This window comes from Artemia franciscana, chromosome 10 (genome assembly GCF_032884065.1).
Source record: "Artemia franciscana chromosome 10, ASM3288406v1, whole genome shotgun sequence".
NCBI lineage: Eukaryota > Metazoa > Arthropoda > Branchiopoda > Anostraca > Artemiidae > Artemia > Artemia franciscana.
Genome location: NC_088872.1, coordinates 16374887 through 16388138, shown reverse-complemented (window position 1 = coordinate 16388138; position 13252 = coordinate 16374887). Strand labels below are relative to the sequence as shown.

Here is a 13252-nt window from a genome sequence, read left to right as displayed (position 1 = left end):
TTGTTAAGCAATACTAAAACACATCTTTAACGGTATAGTACACCTGTAAGTTACGTAATGGTTAGTAGTGCGTAGTAATAGTTACGTAATATTTACGTAGGGGTGTAAAACCGGGTACTAGAATGGAAATTTCACCAGTTTTGTGTTAGATTTTGAAGATACAACTTGATTTTAAAAAATGAATATGTCTCAAAGATACCAACAGGTGAGTCTCTATCTACATATCTCCCCCACCAAAAAACTAAGGACATTATGCTCCAATTTAACCTACTATACCTCTCTATATTGGATTAACAGCTAAAAGTCCACCCCCTCCCACATAAAAATTTTCTATCGGAGGTACTTTCTTCCGTCATAAGGATTTGCTTTAAAATGTATCTCCTATTCAAAAGGTACTTTATGGCTAACTTAACAGACGGGTAAACACGACTTAATAAAAAGCCACCAACTATTTTGATGCTTAAAACGAACAACCAATGTTATGCTATTTGAGAAAAAGGGTGCATTCTTGTTAGCTGCTAAATTTGAACGCTCTAATATCATTTAAACTGGACATAGTTCCATTTTAAGTGATCAACATTTATTCAATGAGGGGGGACAAACATAAAATATAACATACTAGTTAATAGCTAAAAAGGGTCACCTATGACATCTGCTTTGTACGGTAAATTCCAACTCAAAAGTAAATATTTAAAGAGGAGCGACATTTCAACGGATAAAGTGTATTATTTTCACTAAAATTAAGAGACGATGGTTAAACTGATTGAAGTTTTAGTGAGGATTCCATCTAAGGAATAGGACATGTTTCTTTTTGACTATAATAATGAATTATTATTTGAGTCTCCTTAAAAAGGTCAGATATAATCCTAGGCTAAAGACCAAAAGTTTACTGATTGTGTGGCTTTTTCCTCTGGAGTGCGCTATTTATTATACATATTTCTCATGAAATGTTTCTTATTATAAAAAAATGTAACCTAACCTCCCCCCCCCCAAAAAAAATTCTGTTTGATATCAAGTTTGTAATTTTGTGATTCGTCTTTTAAAATGTTCTCATTTAGATAAACTTACTAGACTGTACAAAAATTTTTTTCTAAATGGTGAAATTGTAATTCAAATAATTGTCACCATTAATAAATAAAAAAAATTCTTATTGTGGTGTTGGCAATTGTTAGGTATTTTCACTTGATACTGTAAATCACTCTAAACTGTACAACAACGTTTAAAGTGGAATATGGAATGAAACTGATTGGGTTCCAGTCTCCTCGTAAAACAATTTCGATGTTCACACTGTTTTTCTTACCATACAATTGCCATTTTTTGTGTGTTTTTAATTGATTATTTTATTTCGCATAAATGCACTTGGTGTAATTTTCCCCAAGTGAGGTAAAAATTCTTAGCTGGGTATTAAAAATTCGGGAAGGTTTTGCACCATATTAGGCATCAGAAGTACGCAAGAGACCTTAGCTCAACTTTAAATAATACTTTTTACTTCCATAACAAGATCGTTTTAGTGTCTTGATATTTCTTCTCTCAAAAATAAATTCTAAAGCCCCCATGCTTTTACAATCTCATACAATCAAGCAAAAAATATATTCAGGGTAGCGAGAATAAACTTAAAATCAATAAATTCCAATTAGGCTTAAACTTACCCCAACATTTAATTTTTAAATTAATCCAAGCTAACTAAAGATTAAAGACTTAATTGATCCAGTTAAAAATTGATTCTTTAAAAGTTGAATACCTTGTGACTTTCATAATGTACATAGTTGTAATGGTTACAACAAGAATGCCCAGAATAATAGCCGTGACATAAAATAGGACCATATATAGCTGTTCACTTTGATTTTGTGGCAATAGCTCCTTAGGACCAAGCTGGGTCAGTAGAAGACCAAGAGAATCTCTAAGTGTAGTTTGAAGCTCTCTAGTCAAATTTCCAACGGATAAAAGCCTAAAAGAAAAATATATAAATCAAACATTTAAAAAATAAAAAAAAAGGCTGAACTTACTTTGATATTTGTTTGACTGATAATATGCCAAAGAATAAGCTATATAAGAAATCTTGCTTGATTTCCCTTTCTAGAGCCATAATGGAAGAAAGGTTAAGTATGAAACAGTGATAAAGTTGCAGGAAGTTGCACAGGAAAAGACAAAAAACCGACAAAAGGAGAATTTGTTTTGCATGGTGAAATTGGAGACGTTACTTGAAGGATTCAAAAATAGTTAGACTGCAGGCATTGCTAATTCAGTAAATGAGTTTTGTATAATGTTGTTTGCGAAGTTAGAGGTCGGAAAATAAAGAGTATGGTTTTTCGATAAGGCTAAAAGAGTGACTTTGGGAAAACTTTAATTAGGTCCTTTCATAACAGAGGTAAAACGACTGAATGAAGCAACTAACAGAGACCTTAGCTTTATATCTGTAGGAATCTAGTTGGGGATAAGGATGATAGCTGTTCGACTAAAATACGCAACAAATAAAGCTTTGCCAGAAGAACATTATAATTTAGGGAAATATCGCGTTGATCAAGCCTTCAGTCGTAGATAAATGATTAAAAAACGTCTGAATCATCTGAATTATCTGAAATGCCTGAATCATCTAAAATACTCATTCTAACGGAAATTAAAAGTTCTAGTGCCCTTTTTAAGTGACCAAAAAAATTGGATGGTACCTAGGCCCCCTCCCACGCTCATTTTTTCCCCAAGGTCACCAGATCAAAATTCTGAGATAGCCATTTTATTCACCATAGTCGAAAAACCTAATAACTATGTCTTTAGGGGCGACTTACTCCCCCGCAGTCCCCGTGGGAGGGGCTGCAAGTTGAAAACTTTGACCTGTGTTTAGATATAGTAATGGTTACTGGGAAGTGTACAGACGTTTTCAGGGGTTTTTTTGGTTTAGGGGGAGACCTGAGGGGGGGGGGGGTACGTGGGAGGATATTTCCATGGAGAGACGTCTCATGGTAAAAGAGAATTTCAATGAAGGGGGTGCAGGATTTTGTAGCTTTATTTGAAAAAATAATGAAAAAATAAATATGAAAAGTTTTTTCTACTGAAAGTAAGGAGCGGCATTAAAACTTAAAACGAAGAAAAATTATTACGCATATGAGGGGTTTACCTCCTCCTTATACCTCACTCTTTCCGCTAAAGTATTTTCAGTAATTTCAACTATTTATTCTACGGCCTTTGTGATTCAGAGGTCATTCTTAAGGAATTGGGACACAATCTAAGCTTTAGTGTAAAGAGCGAGGTATTGACGAGGGTTGAACCCCTCATATACGCAATAAAAACATACGAATATAGAAGTTCGTTACGTAAGTTAATTCGTAAGTTACGTATATTTTTTACCAATGAAAACGTTTGTAAAAAGTTAAAAGTTCTAGTTGCTTTTTTAAGTAATCAAAAACTTGGAGGGCAACTGGGCCTCCTCCTTCGCTTCTTTTTTCTCAAAATCTTCCGATTAATTACAATTAATTAATATACAAATTTTGGTTTAATTATTTATGTGCGGAGAGCCAAGATCAAAACATGCATAAATTCAAAAACGTCCAGAAATTAAATAAAAAAAAGTCTTTTAGGTGAAAGTAAGGAGCGACATTAAAACTTAAAACGAACAGAAATTACTTCGTATAAGAAAGGGGCTGCTTCCTCATCAACGCCCCGCTCTTTATGCTAAAGTTTTTTACTCTTTTAAAAAGCAGAGTTAAGAGAAAGAGTCAAACTTTAGCGTAAAGAGCGAGGCATTGAGGAGGAAGCAGTCCCTTTCATATACGAAGTAATTTCTGCTCGTTTTAAGTTTTAATGTCGCTCCTTACTTTCAGATAAAAAACCTGTTTTTTTTTATTTAATAGTTTAAGAAGACGTGATTGCTTGCACTAGGAATAAATAAGGCTAGAAAGGTGATATTAGGTAATGAAAAGATCAATGAAGGATATAGCTTCAACTACTTGGGTAGCATTATTAGGGAAGATGGGGGACGCACTGCAGCTGTAAAAAAGAGAATAGTCAAACCATGGAGCTTTTTTTTTTTTACAACTGAGCAAAGCTTAAAATAGTATAAAATAAATCTTCGGACTGATATTAGAACATAATGACAGCAATCAAGTAAAGCTCTGTGATCAAGTGGCCAGGATCAAGTAGAGCCACGGTAACGACAGTGATCAAGTAAGATATTTAAAGAGGAATAGCCTGAGAATAGATCAAGGTCCTCGTCGGACTAACCGTATATCAAGCAATAAGCTGTGTGAAGATTAGATTATTATTAGTATTTTTATTATTTTTTATTTTTACTTAGATTATTATTTTTTTGTATTTTTTTTTTACATTGAAAAAAAGTGCACTCCCAAATTTTGAATATACATTTATATGCATCTTTATTTAAAAAACGAAAGATCCTCATATACTGTACATTTTCGTATATTAGCACGGCTAATCACGATTGTTTCTTGTTTCTTACTGTTATACCCTTCGACAAAAGAGGAAATTAATAGCCCCACCCATATCTTATTTCTGTGAAATATGAAATTTTTCATACCTTTGAACCTCATATTTGCTTATTGGTTCATTTATTACTTCGTCAACGAAGTGTGACGTAACCTCTGATGAATTGCCTATTCCCACACTGGGACCAGGTAGCACCTTTTGAATGTTGCAACGTTTTTTTAAGAAATCACTGAAAATCGCTTGAACCTAAAAATGCAAGAAAAATCATGATAGCTCTCTATCCAGCTCTCTATCCAGAACGAGCATTGATATTCGCATTGAAAAGTATTTGCATAACATACACTAACACGTCTAAAATCTTATTTGGTTTCACTTTTTTTTTTTAAATTGGATTAAAATTATTGTATTCAATCGATTCACATATTTGAAGGTATATGCTTAAAATACAACATCCTATTTATAACTGCATGCTGGATAACCCTAACAAAGACAACGACAAAAAAAGAGAGAGAAAAACAACCCTCACTTTTGTGGGAGCTTAGACGACCTATAAAAGTATATTCTTTTAGGATTTATTCGGGATACATGGTTTTGCTATGGTTCTAGCACAGTGGTACCAGTTTATGAAAATTTTGTGGGGAGGGAGGTAATCCATTTTCAAAATCAAGGGGAGCTAGCTTCTAGTGTGAAAGTAGTCAGGCGCGATAATTATTTAGATTTTAAAGGACCGAATTCACTGCTTATCCCTGAGCTACAAATGAAAGACTGAAGGGGACTTTACCTGGGTAACTATTGCTCATTTCTTATATCAAAAACCTGGACAATATTATCTTGTTCCCAGCAGGGGTGTACGTAAGAAGTGGGGCTAGGGGTCCATCCTTCCGATATATTAAATTCACCAAATTTGTTCGCACTTCTTATCCAAATTATCAAATAAATCTAGTTTTCTTGTTATTGCCCTTCCTCTCCCAAAAAAATTCATTTCTTTGCCCACATGCCCAATTCCAGGTACAAATAAACTTTGGAGATGTATAATATATGTAGTTTTTAGCCCACTCCAGGCTGATTTCTTGCACTTCCAAAGGAGCAATCCGATCACAATGTGAAATATCTTGCTAATCCAAATTTTCAAATTTTGAACATCCTCAGATCAAATTTTGAAAAGTTTTCAAAAGTAAGTTGCTTTATTGAAGACTTTAACTGTGTTTGTAATATAGAATTTGGATCTTATTTACAAGAATAGTACTATTTTGTAAAGCCACATCTTATGCAAAAAAAGATCTTCGTAGGTAAATTGCATTAACAGTTTCACTTATAAAATCTTACTTTTAGGTAAATCATGGAAGTAGTGTATGAAAATGCACTAATCTAATAATAAAAACTAGGTTTTTTTTTAATCAGATTCCAATATTACCAAACCAAATATTTCTGATTTGTTTTTTCCCCCACATCCTCATATTTGTAACTAGTGATTTTAAAAACTATTATTTACCAGCTTCGGGGAAAATCAAGCAACATTTATGAAGCGTACATATACTGTGTTTGGTTTTTGATTTCTATATTACAGTACTAGATTAGTTTATTAACAAGCTCAAAAGCTTTAAAATAAAAATCCCGTGTATATCGGATGCACAATTATAAACAATATATACAATAATATAGCATATAATATAGCAATAATATAATAATATAATATAGAACAATATAAACATTTCAGGCTACAGATCAAGTTTTGTTTTGAGATGCTAATATTGCAATAATAGCCTCATGCCCATAAAAACTGATCATTTGAACTTAAATACAAATTATTGCTTTGATGGATTAACAATTTTGCATAAAGAAAACTCAAAAATGGAGAACTCATCCAGATATAGGATCAAAAAAAGTTTTCTACATTGTCCATCGTACACGGAATGGAAAGACCCGGAGGTTAGGTATTTTTTTTTCATATTTTTCTGAGGAGGAATAGGATTGTATGATACTGGTAGAGAGATTTCAGGAGCTAAATTCCCGGAACACCGCTTTTACAGATAAATTGCCTTAGGCTATATATTTCAGAGAAAATTGCTATATTGTCAATTTAACAGTTTGATTTGACCTTCGACGAGGAAATTGGTAAGACAAAAGTCCAAGCTTGCTTGTTTAAATATTGGGATGGTTGATTGGTTGATGGTAGATGGTTGATTTCTTGCTTGTTGATTGGGATGGAGCGTATGCAGCTGTGTTGGCCTCAGGTGGTTTGGTGCTGCACTGACTTATTACTAGTAGTAGTAATGAGATCGATGAATAAAATCTGTGTAATAATTTAGCTGCGTCTAGATTGGGGATTTCCCTTGTTTTGGAGAGGCTAAATCATGGAGATCGTTAGATTGGGCCATTAAAAGTAGTTGTTATGTAAGTGAGTTGGAATTTGGAAAGACTATTGAAAAATGGATTGTTTTCTAAATATAATTTTAATAATGAAACTACCAGGATATATAATTGATAGATTAAACTGTTATTAAGTCAAGTCATTAGCATTATAAGTTTTGATTGATGTATGTTAAGGAAGGAGTTGAATGTTGAACATTAAGTTAGTGGTTGCAGTGCAAATGATGTTGCGGTTATGTTTTTTTTTAAACTCCTTCTGAGGTAGAAGTAAATTTAGTTTTCTTTTTATCTTGTGGATTTATTGATTATTCCTCCTCCATATCATGCTGTAGCATTTGGAGGGGATGTTGTTATGTTAAGTTTTTGTTTATAATTGGTATTCAATAAAAAAAGTAGTTTGCAATGATTTTGGTCTTTTTTGCTTAGCTAAATTCTCCGAAGTACGACGAATTCAAATTTTAGCCTGCTTCCCTCAATTTTGGGAACTAATTTCTGAACTTTGCTCACAGTAGAGGAATAAGATGAGAAAGTACACTGTTTCACACATTTCTGAAAATATGCTCATTTTAGACAAATATTTAATGAGTTTTTCTATTTTTTTATGCCACTAGCCCCCCATACTCAATCCTATGCGTAATTTCGTTCTTGAATTTGATTATCCATTAGAGTGAATATTCCATGGGAGAAGCCCAACTCTTTTCAAGAGCCATAAATAATTCAGGGAATAATATTTGTGAGAGATGAAACAGATTGAGTGAGTAACACTAGTCTCGAATCTAATATATACTCCAAAGCACTGAATATAACTTTAATGATAATCTGTGCCCTGTAAAAGATAATCTAAAAGACTTGCTGATAAATTTAATTTTAGAAAACTTACTTCATTTCTAAGGGGCTCCACTTCTTTCACATCGTTGTCAAAAACCATCAGATATTCATTCTCTGAGCCAACCATATATATCTTTGCATTAGTTGTGCCTACATGGCCAACTAAAAACAGAATAATTTTAGGTCTTAATCATGTCGTGTCTCACAGTGCTAAGTTTCAAAAGCTTAAATATTTAGAAAGCAGCCAACACTATGCTGGAACACGAAACGAGGGATATGGGAGCAGCCTAGATGGAAAGTAGGATAGAGTGGTAATAGGTAGTTATTCCATCTTTTGTAAAGCTAAAAGAAATAAAAATTATGTGAAACTTTTTTTTTACCAGTATTCCTTTTTTTCTTTTGTTCTCTGTTTTATTTAATTTACTTATTTTCCTTCAGTATGGCCATAGGCTCCTCAGCCAAGCTTAAAATTCTAGAGTTATTTTGGAGCCTCTCTTCAGAGCTACTTTCGTCGGAAGTAAAGTGGGTAGCTTAAAATTAGTAAACGAATCAATCGGTGACCCAGGGCACATAGTCTACCTATTCTTGTTCGAGAACCAATTGAATATCTTATTTTTGTTGTTGTATGTCTTTGTATAATAATATCCACTCCGTTTCAAAAAATTCAATCTAGTTGAAAAACAAAGCATTTCGTCGAAATGTAGCGTAATTGATGGCTTACCAAAATCTGAGGCAAATCTAAGTAAAATCACGCCCCCCCCCATTGTACAAAAAAGATTTCATACTAAACCCAAGAGATTGAATGCACTATTTAATCTGGAGCTGACACAAATGCTGCAACTTTCTTCTGGTGGAATTACATATTGGCCAAAATATTTGCAAATTTTAGCCGGCTAAAAATCTTCCTTTCTGAAAGCTTTTGGTTCAGTCCATCGTGGCGCAATGCAGAAAATTTTTTGTTTTTATGGAATCCCCGCAAGCCGATTACCGACTGAAGATGATTGAAGCCGATTACCGACTGAAAAGAGACAGACGGAATAGTTTGCTGGTGAATCTGGTGTGAGGGAAGAATTTCTCCTATCCCTAATGTTATTTGCCATACTTGCAACTTCTGTGGCGGGGTACAGTTGAACCCTAAGAGACAGCCTGACGGCTGCAACTTCACTGACGACATAGTTCTTGCTATTCATTTCACAAAAAATGTGCAGCGGAACATTAAGGAGCTAGTTTCAAAAGCCTCCGAAATAGGTCTGTAAATTAACGTAAACAAGACCAAGTCAATGTCAAATGGTGTTGTCACTTCGCTAGCTGGAGGTCTTAAGCTTTGGGAACGGACATCAAAGAAGTCAGCGAATTCAAGTTTTTAGGTAGTGCACCAACTTAAAACGACAGGTGCAAGTGGAAGATCATCCTTTCGAATTGCACATGCAGCTGCAGGATTCTCCCCATTAAATAGTGCTAGGAGATTTAGCAGGTATTCTCTCAAGCTAAAACTGTGCCTAATTAATAGTAGCGTAATCTCCATATTCATCTGTGGATGTGAATCCTGGAGCCTGTTTAGAGCTGTACAGAAAAAATTACTTGGATCTGAGAATAATTGCTTGCGAAGAATTCTTGATATTTGTTTGGCTGATAGAGTACCCAAAACCAGGATCAAGTTTCTCACCAGCTAACCTCAAATAATAGATAAAGTTCGACTTAAAATTTGCGATAATGGTGCACAGGCCTCAAATGAGGCAAGGATGGCTTCTCAATAATGTTTGGCGCTGGACTCCTCTGGATCTCCTAAAAATCATATTATGGATAAAGATATGAGGCAAGGATGGCTTCTCAATAAAGTTAGGCGCTGGACTCCTCTGGATCTCCTAAAAATCATATTATGGATAAAGATATGAGGCAAGGATGGCTTCTCAATAAAGTTAGGCGCTGGACTCCTCTGGATCTCCTAAAAATCATATTATGGATAAAGATATGAGGCAAGGATGGCTTCTCAATAAAGTTAGGCGCTGGACTCCTCTGGATCTCCTAAAAATCATATTACGGATAAAGATATTAACTAGTTTGGTTAATGTCAGCTCAGGTGACATTCTGCTTTAATATTATCCAACGTTAGGTTTCTGTTTTATGGTAAAAAGATTTTCAGAAGCAAAGCAAAGTAAAAAAGACGAGGATAAAATTCCTTGTTTGAAAAGAAATCGAATTAACCGAAAGCTTACTTTATAATCGTTTATCAAAAGTACAGGACTAGAGAACATTAGAAAGTAAATCTGAAACATAAGTAGTTAGGATCGCTCTAATTTGGAAACCACGTTTTGTATTTGAGTTATCAATGTTAGTACATCTCTTTGCTCTAATGTAGCTTGCTCAAATTTGTCCAGTTACATTTACAAAGAAATTATACTTATCAATAATTTTTCCTAAAAGGTTTATGGTAATACTTTTTTCAATAAGTTACGACCAGTCTATTATTTTCTGTCGATTTAGAGCCCGTTAAGAAGTGATAATAACATGAGAGTCACAAGATTTTTGTTTTCCTGCTATTGTTAATGTCCGTTATTAAATCCCTTATGCAACTATTATGCTTTAGCTCCCCTCATAAATGTAAAATTGAGGAGTAATAATTCGAAAAGGGGAAACATTCGAACTATATAAATATAGAAAAACAGACTCAAAATAACAAGTGTAGCAAAATCACGTCAAAAAGAAAAAAAAGTAATAACGTATACAATTTTAAAACTATTTCAAAAAAGAAATATATTTCTGTCAGTTGAATAGTTTTTGGTCTTTTGTTTTTATTAAGAGATCACGCATGTTCTGTGTTACCTCGAGCAGGTCTTCAAATCTATACATATTTCTCAAGTATACATTACAAAAGCATAGGGGCAGACCAAGTAAAAATTTAAGATATTTGACATATGCCACTTTAATTTGAGAAGAATAAAAACAAAAACTAACCAAAGGGAGAACAATCGACTCATAATTTGAAGCCAATGTACCTTTTCTGACAAAACAACGCAGATGAATAAATGAAACAAAAGGTTTTGGATCTTAGCTTTTAAATGACCTGTTAATAAACGAGGTGAAACTATTTTAATGGAAGAATACGGAACACCACGGTACGTCGTAGAATCCAAAGCATAGAAAACCCAACCATTACCATAATCAAGAGGGGCAGAAACAAAGGGGATCATTTATTAAAAAATACTAACATTTTAGAACGTTATCTACCAGAACTTTTTCCTTTTTCTTATTCACGAAAATCATAAAAATGTCAATTGATCCTGCATTAGCCGACTAAGTAAAATAATATCATTAACATATGCCTAATAACTAATTTCAATTGTCTATTAAATAGGCGAAGTTTTTAAAGAAGCAATTTTTTTTTCAAAAATTCTAACCCCTCTTTTGACTGATATTTTTTCAGAAGAAATTCGAGATCTGAAATTTATTACTCTAAAGAGACTGGAAAATCATTTTTGCAAGTTCGGTGTAAGAGATATATTGACTTTGTATCAAAAGCTGCATCCGAAGATGAAGGAGGAAGCTTACCTAAGATTTAGTTCACTGCACCCTGTTTAACGATTTTTCTTGCTAGGCTTTGTCATGCTAGAATCAAGTTCTGCTGTAGAATAAGTATCAGAGCCTTCTGTTAATAGCTCTCGTGGTATTTTATCTAAACAAGGATATATTTCATGTGTATTTACCTAAATCCGTCGCAGAAACACTGAAACTAAAATACCCAGTCATAGATGCAGTTGGTGTGAACAGAACTTTCAAAACACCAGTATTTGGATTCAGATCAAATGGATTTGCATAATCAGAAATAGATGGATCTGACGCCTCAACTTCACTGGTAATTGCATAAGTTATTCGGTCATTTAAATCTGGATCGTATGCTAGTAATGTTGTAACTTCGTCACCATTTTTATAATCTGGTGTCAACCCAGCTGTAACTGATCCACGGAAGTCAGGAGTTTCATCGTTTTCATCGTCGACCTAAAAAAACAAATATCTCAAGATAAAATATGTCCTATGCAAGTGCTTGAAGCACATAGATAAATTTCATTTTCTTTTATGATTTTTATATTTTGGTTAATGTGCTATAATCATAAAGAGATTTTTTTTTTAAAGATGCTTAAACTAAATAATTTATGCTTGATGCAACTGCCTGATCTTCGGCAGACCACTAAAGGAACGTCTCCAATGCTCTGAATGAGTCTCACCTTTGAAAAATGTTTATGTTCAATCTTCTTGATCTTATTCTTTCATGTATTTACGTAAAAGGTATATTTTATCCTCGCCCCCGCCCTACAGAGAGGTAAAAATTCTTAAGATAATCATTCCTGATGAAACCCTGACTGATTTTCGGTTAAAGGCAAATAGAGATCTTCAAATCTTAATCAACCTTCCCTTCAAATGTCTTTTCTAACCAATATTTTTTTTCCCTTTATTTCATATAAAATATACAATAACCTCGTCACCGCAACATAGAAAAGCTCTTATATATGTTACTGTGATTGTCCAAAATCTGGTTAATGTCCACATTCACTGGTGAATGTCCGAAATCCGAAATTCGCTTTCCTTTGCTTCGATTCACTTAACTTTGCGAATCAGCTTTTTCAGGCTTATACAAGCTTTGATGGTAAAAGTTAAGCTAGGTCAAAATTAGGTTATAAATATAAGAAATGAGTTAAAAGCCTAATCTAACCTAGCCCAACCTATTTTAATCTAACCTGTCACTATTAAACCTTGCATAAAACTGAAAAAGTAGACTGGCAACTTTTACTAAATCAAAGGAGAAAAAAGGTATTTTGGACCAGTGAATGTCGACATTCACCAATTTTGGAAATTCACGGTAAAATATAATTTATGAAAAAAAAAATTTATGAGACAATCATTGATATAAACAATTGACGGTCCTAATCAGTCTGCCCTTGAAAAAAGTTTGTCATTATTTTTATTCCTGGCAATTATAAATAAGATATATAGGATTATTGTCCCACAAATATGAGACAATTTTTCTAATAACTATCAAAAACCTTTGCACCATACAATCATCGCTAGGAAAACTAGAACTAATTTCCAGATAACCACTGAATGAGCATCCTCGACTTCCCAGATAGTTTTGCCCTTAAAAAAAAAAAAGCTAATTTTGAATTATTACTTCAAAATTTAGAGGTGGAAATTCTATGAGAGTGCCAAAGCAAGATGGTTTATGTATTCCAATTGCCTGGCAACCAAGTAGTAGCTTCAAAGAACTGGAGAGTGGGTTGAAGTAATGGCATAACTAAGAGATTACAAGGGTGGAAACTTCCTTCGGCGACACTTTTCAGCGGGCAGCACGTATAGCCAAGAGGAAGAGGAACAACGACGGTTTAGGGTCACTTCTAAAGTATATTACGACCACGAAAAATCCAGCCCTGTTTTGTAAATACATCAAAACAACCGTTGGAAATATTGTGGTGGAGCGTGTTCTGGATTTAGAAGTGGAAAAAATTGTCATCAAAAATAAATATACTGCTGTGGAGTCCTCAAGCTCTTCTGACCAAAATTTGTTGCAAAAAATCTCCAGTAACATATTAAAACCACCTGCTGATCCTAAACAAATCCAAAGTTC

The 13252-nt window shown here is 33.8% G+C and overlaps 1 protein-coding gene across 1 annotated transcript in view; it reads right to left on the bottom strand.

Moving 5' to 3' along the window:
* Window positions 1–13252, bottom strand: part of LOC136031841 (protocadherin Fat 4-like) — a 162746-nt gene that overhangs the window by 7373 nt on the left and 142121 nt on the right. The window contains exons 24-27 of the mRNA XM_065711677.1: window positions 11340–11631; window positions 7688–7797; window positions 4529–4683; window positions 1742–1948 (exon numbers count right to left, since the gene is read on the bottom strand). Of these exons, the coding sequence (XP_065567749.1) occupies window positions 1742–1948; window positions 4529–4683; window positions 7688–7797; window positions 11340–11631 (764 nt within the window). The remainder of the gene's footprint in view (window positions 1–1741; window positions 1949–4528; window positions 4684–7687; window positions 7798–11339; window positions 11632–13252) is intronic.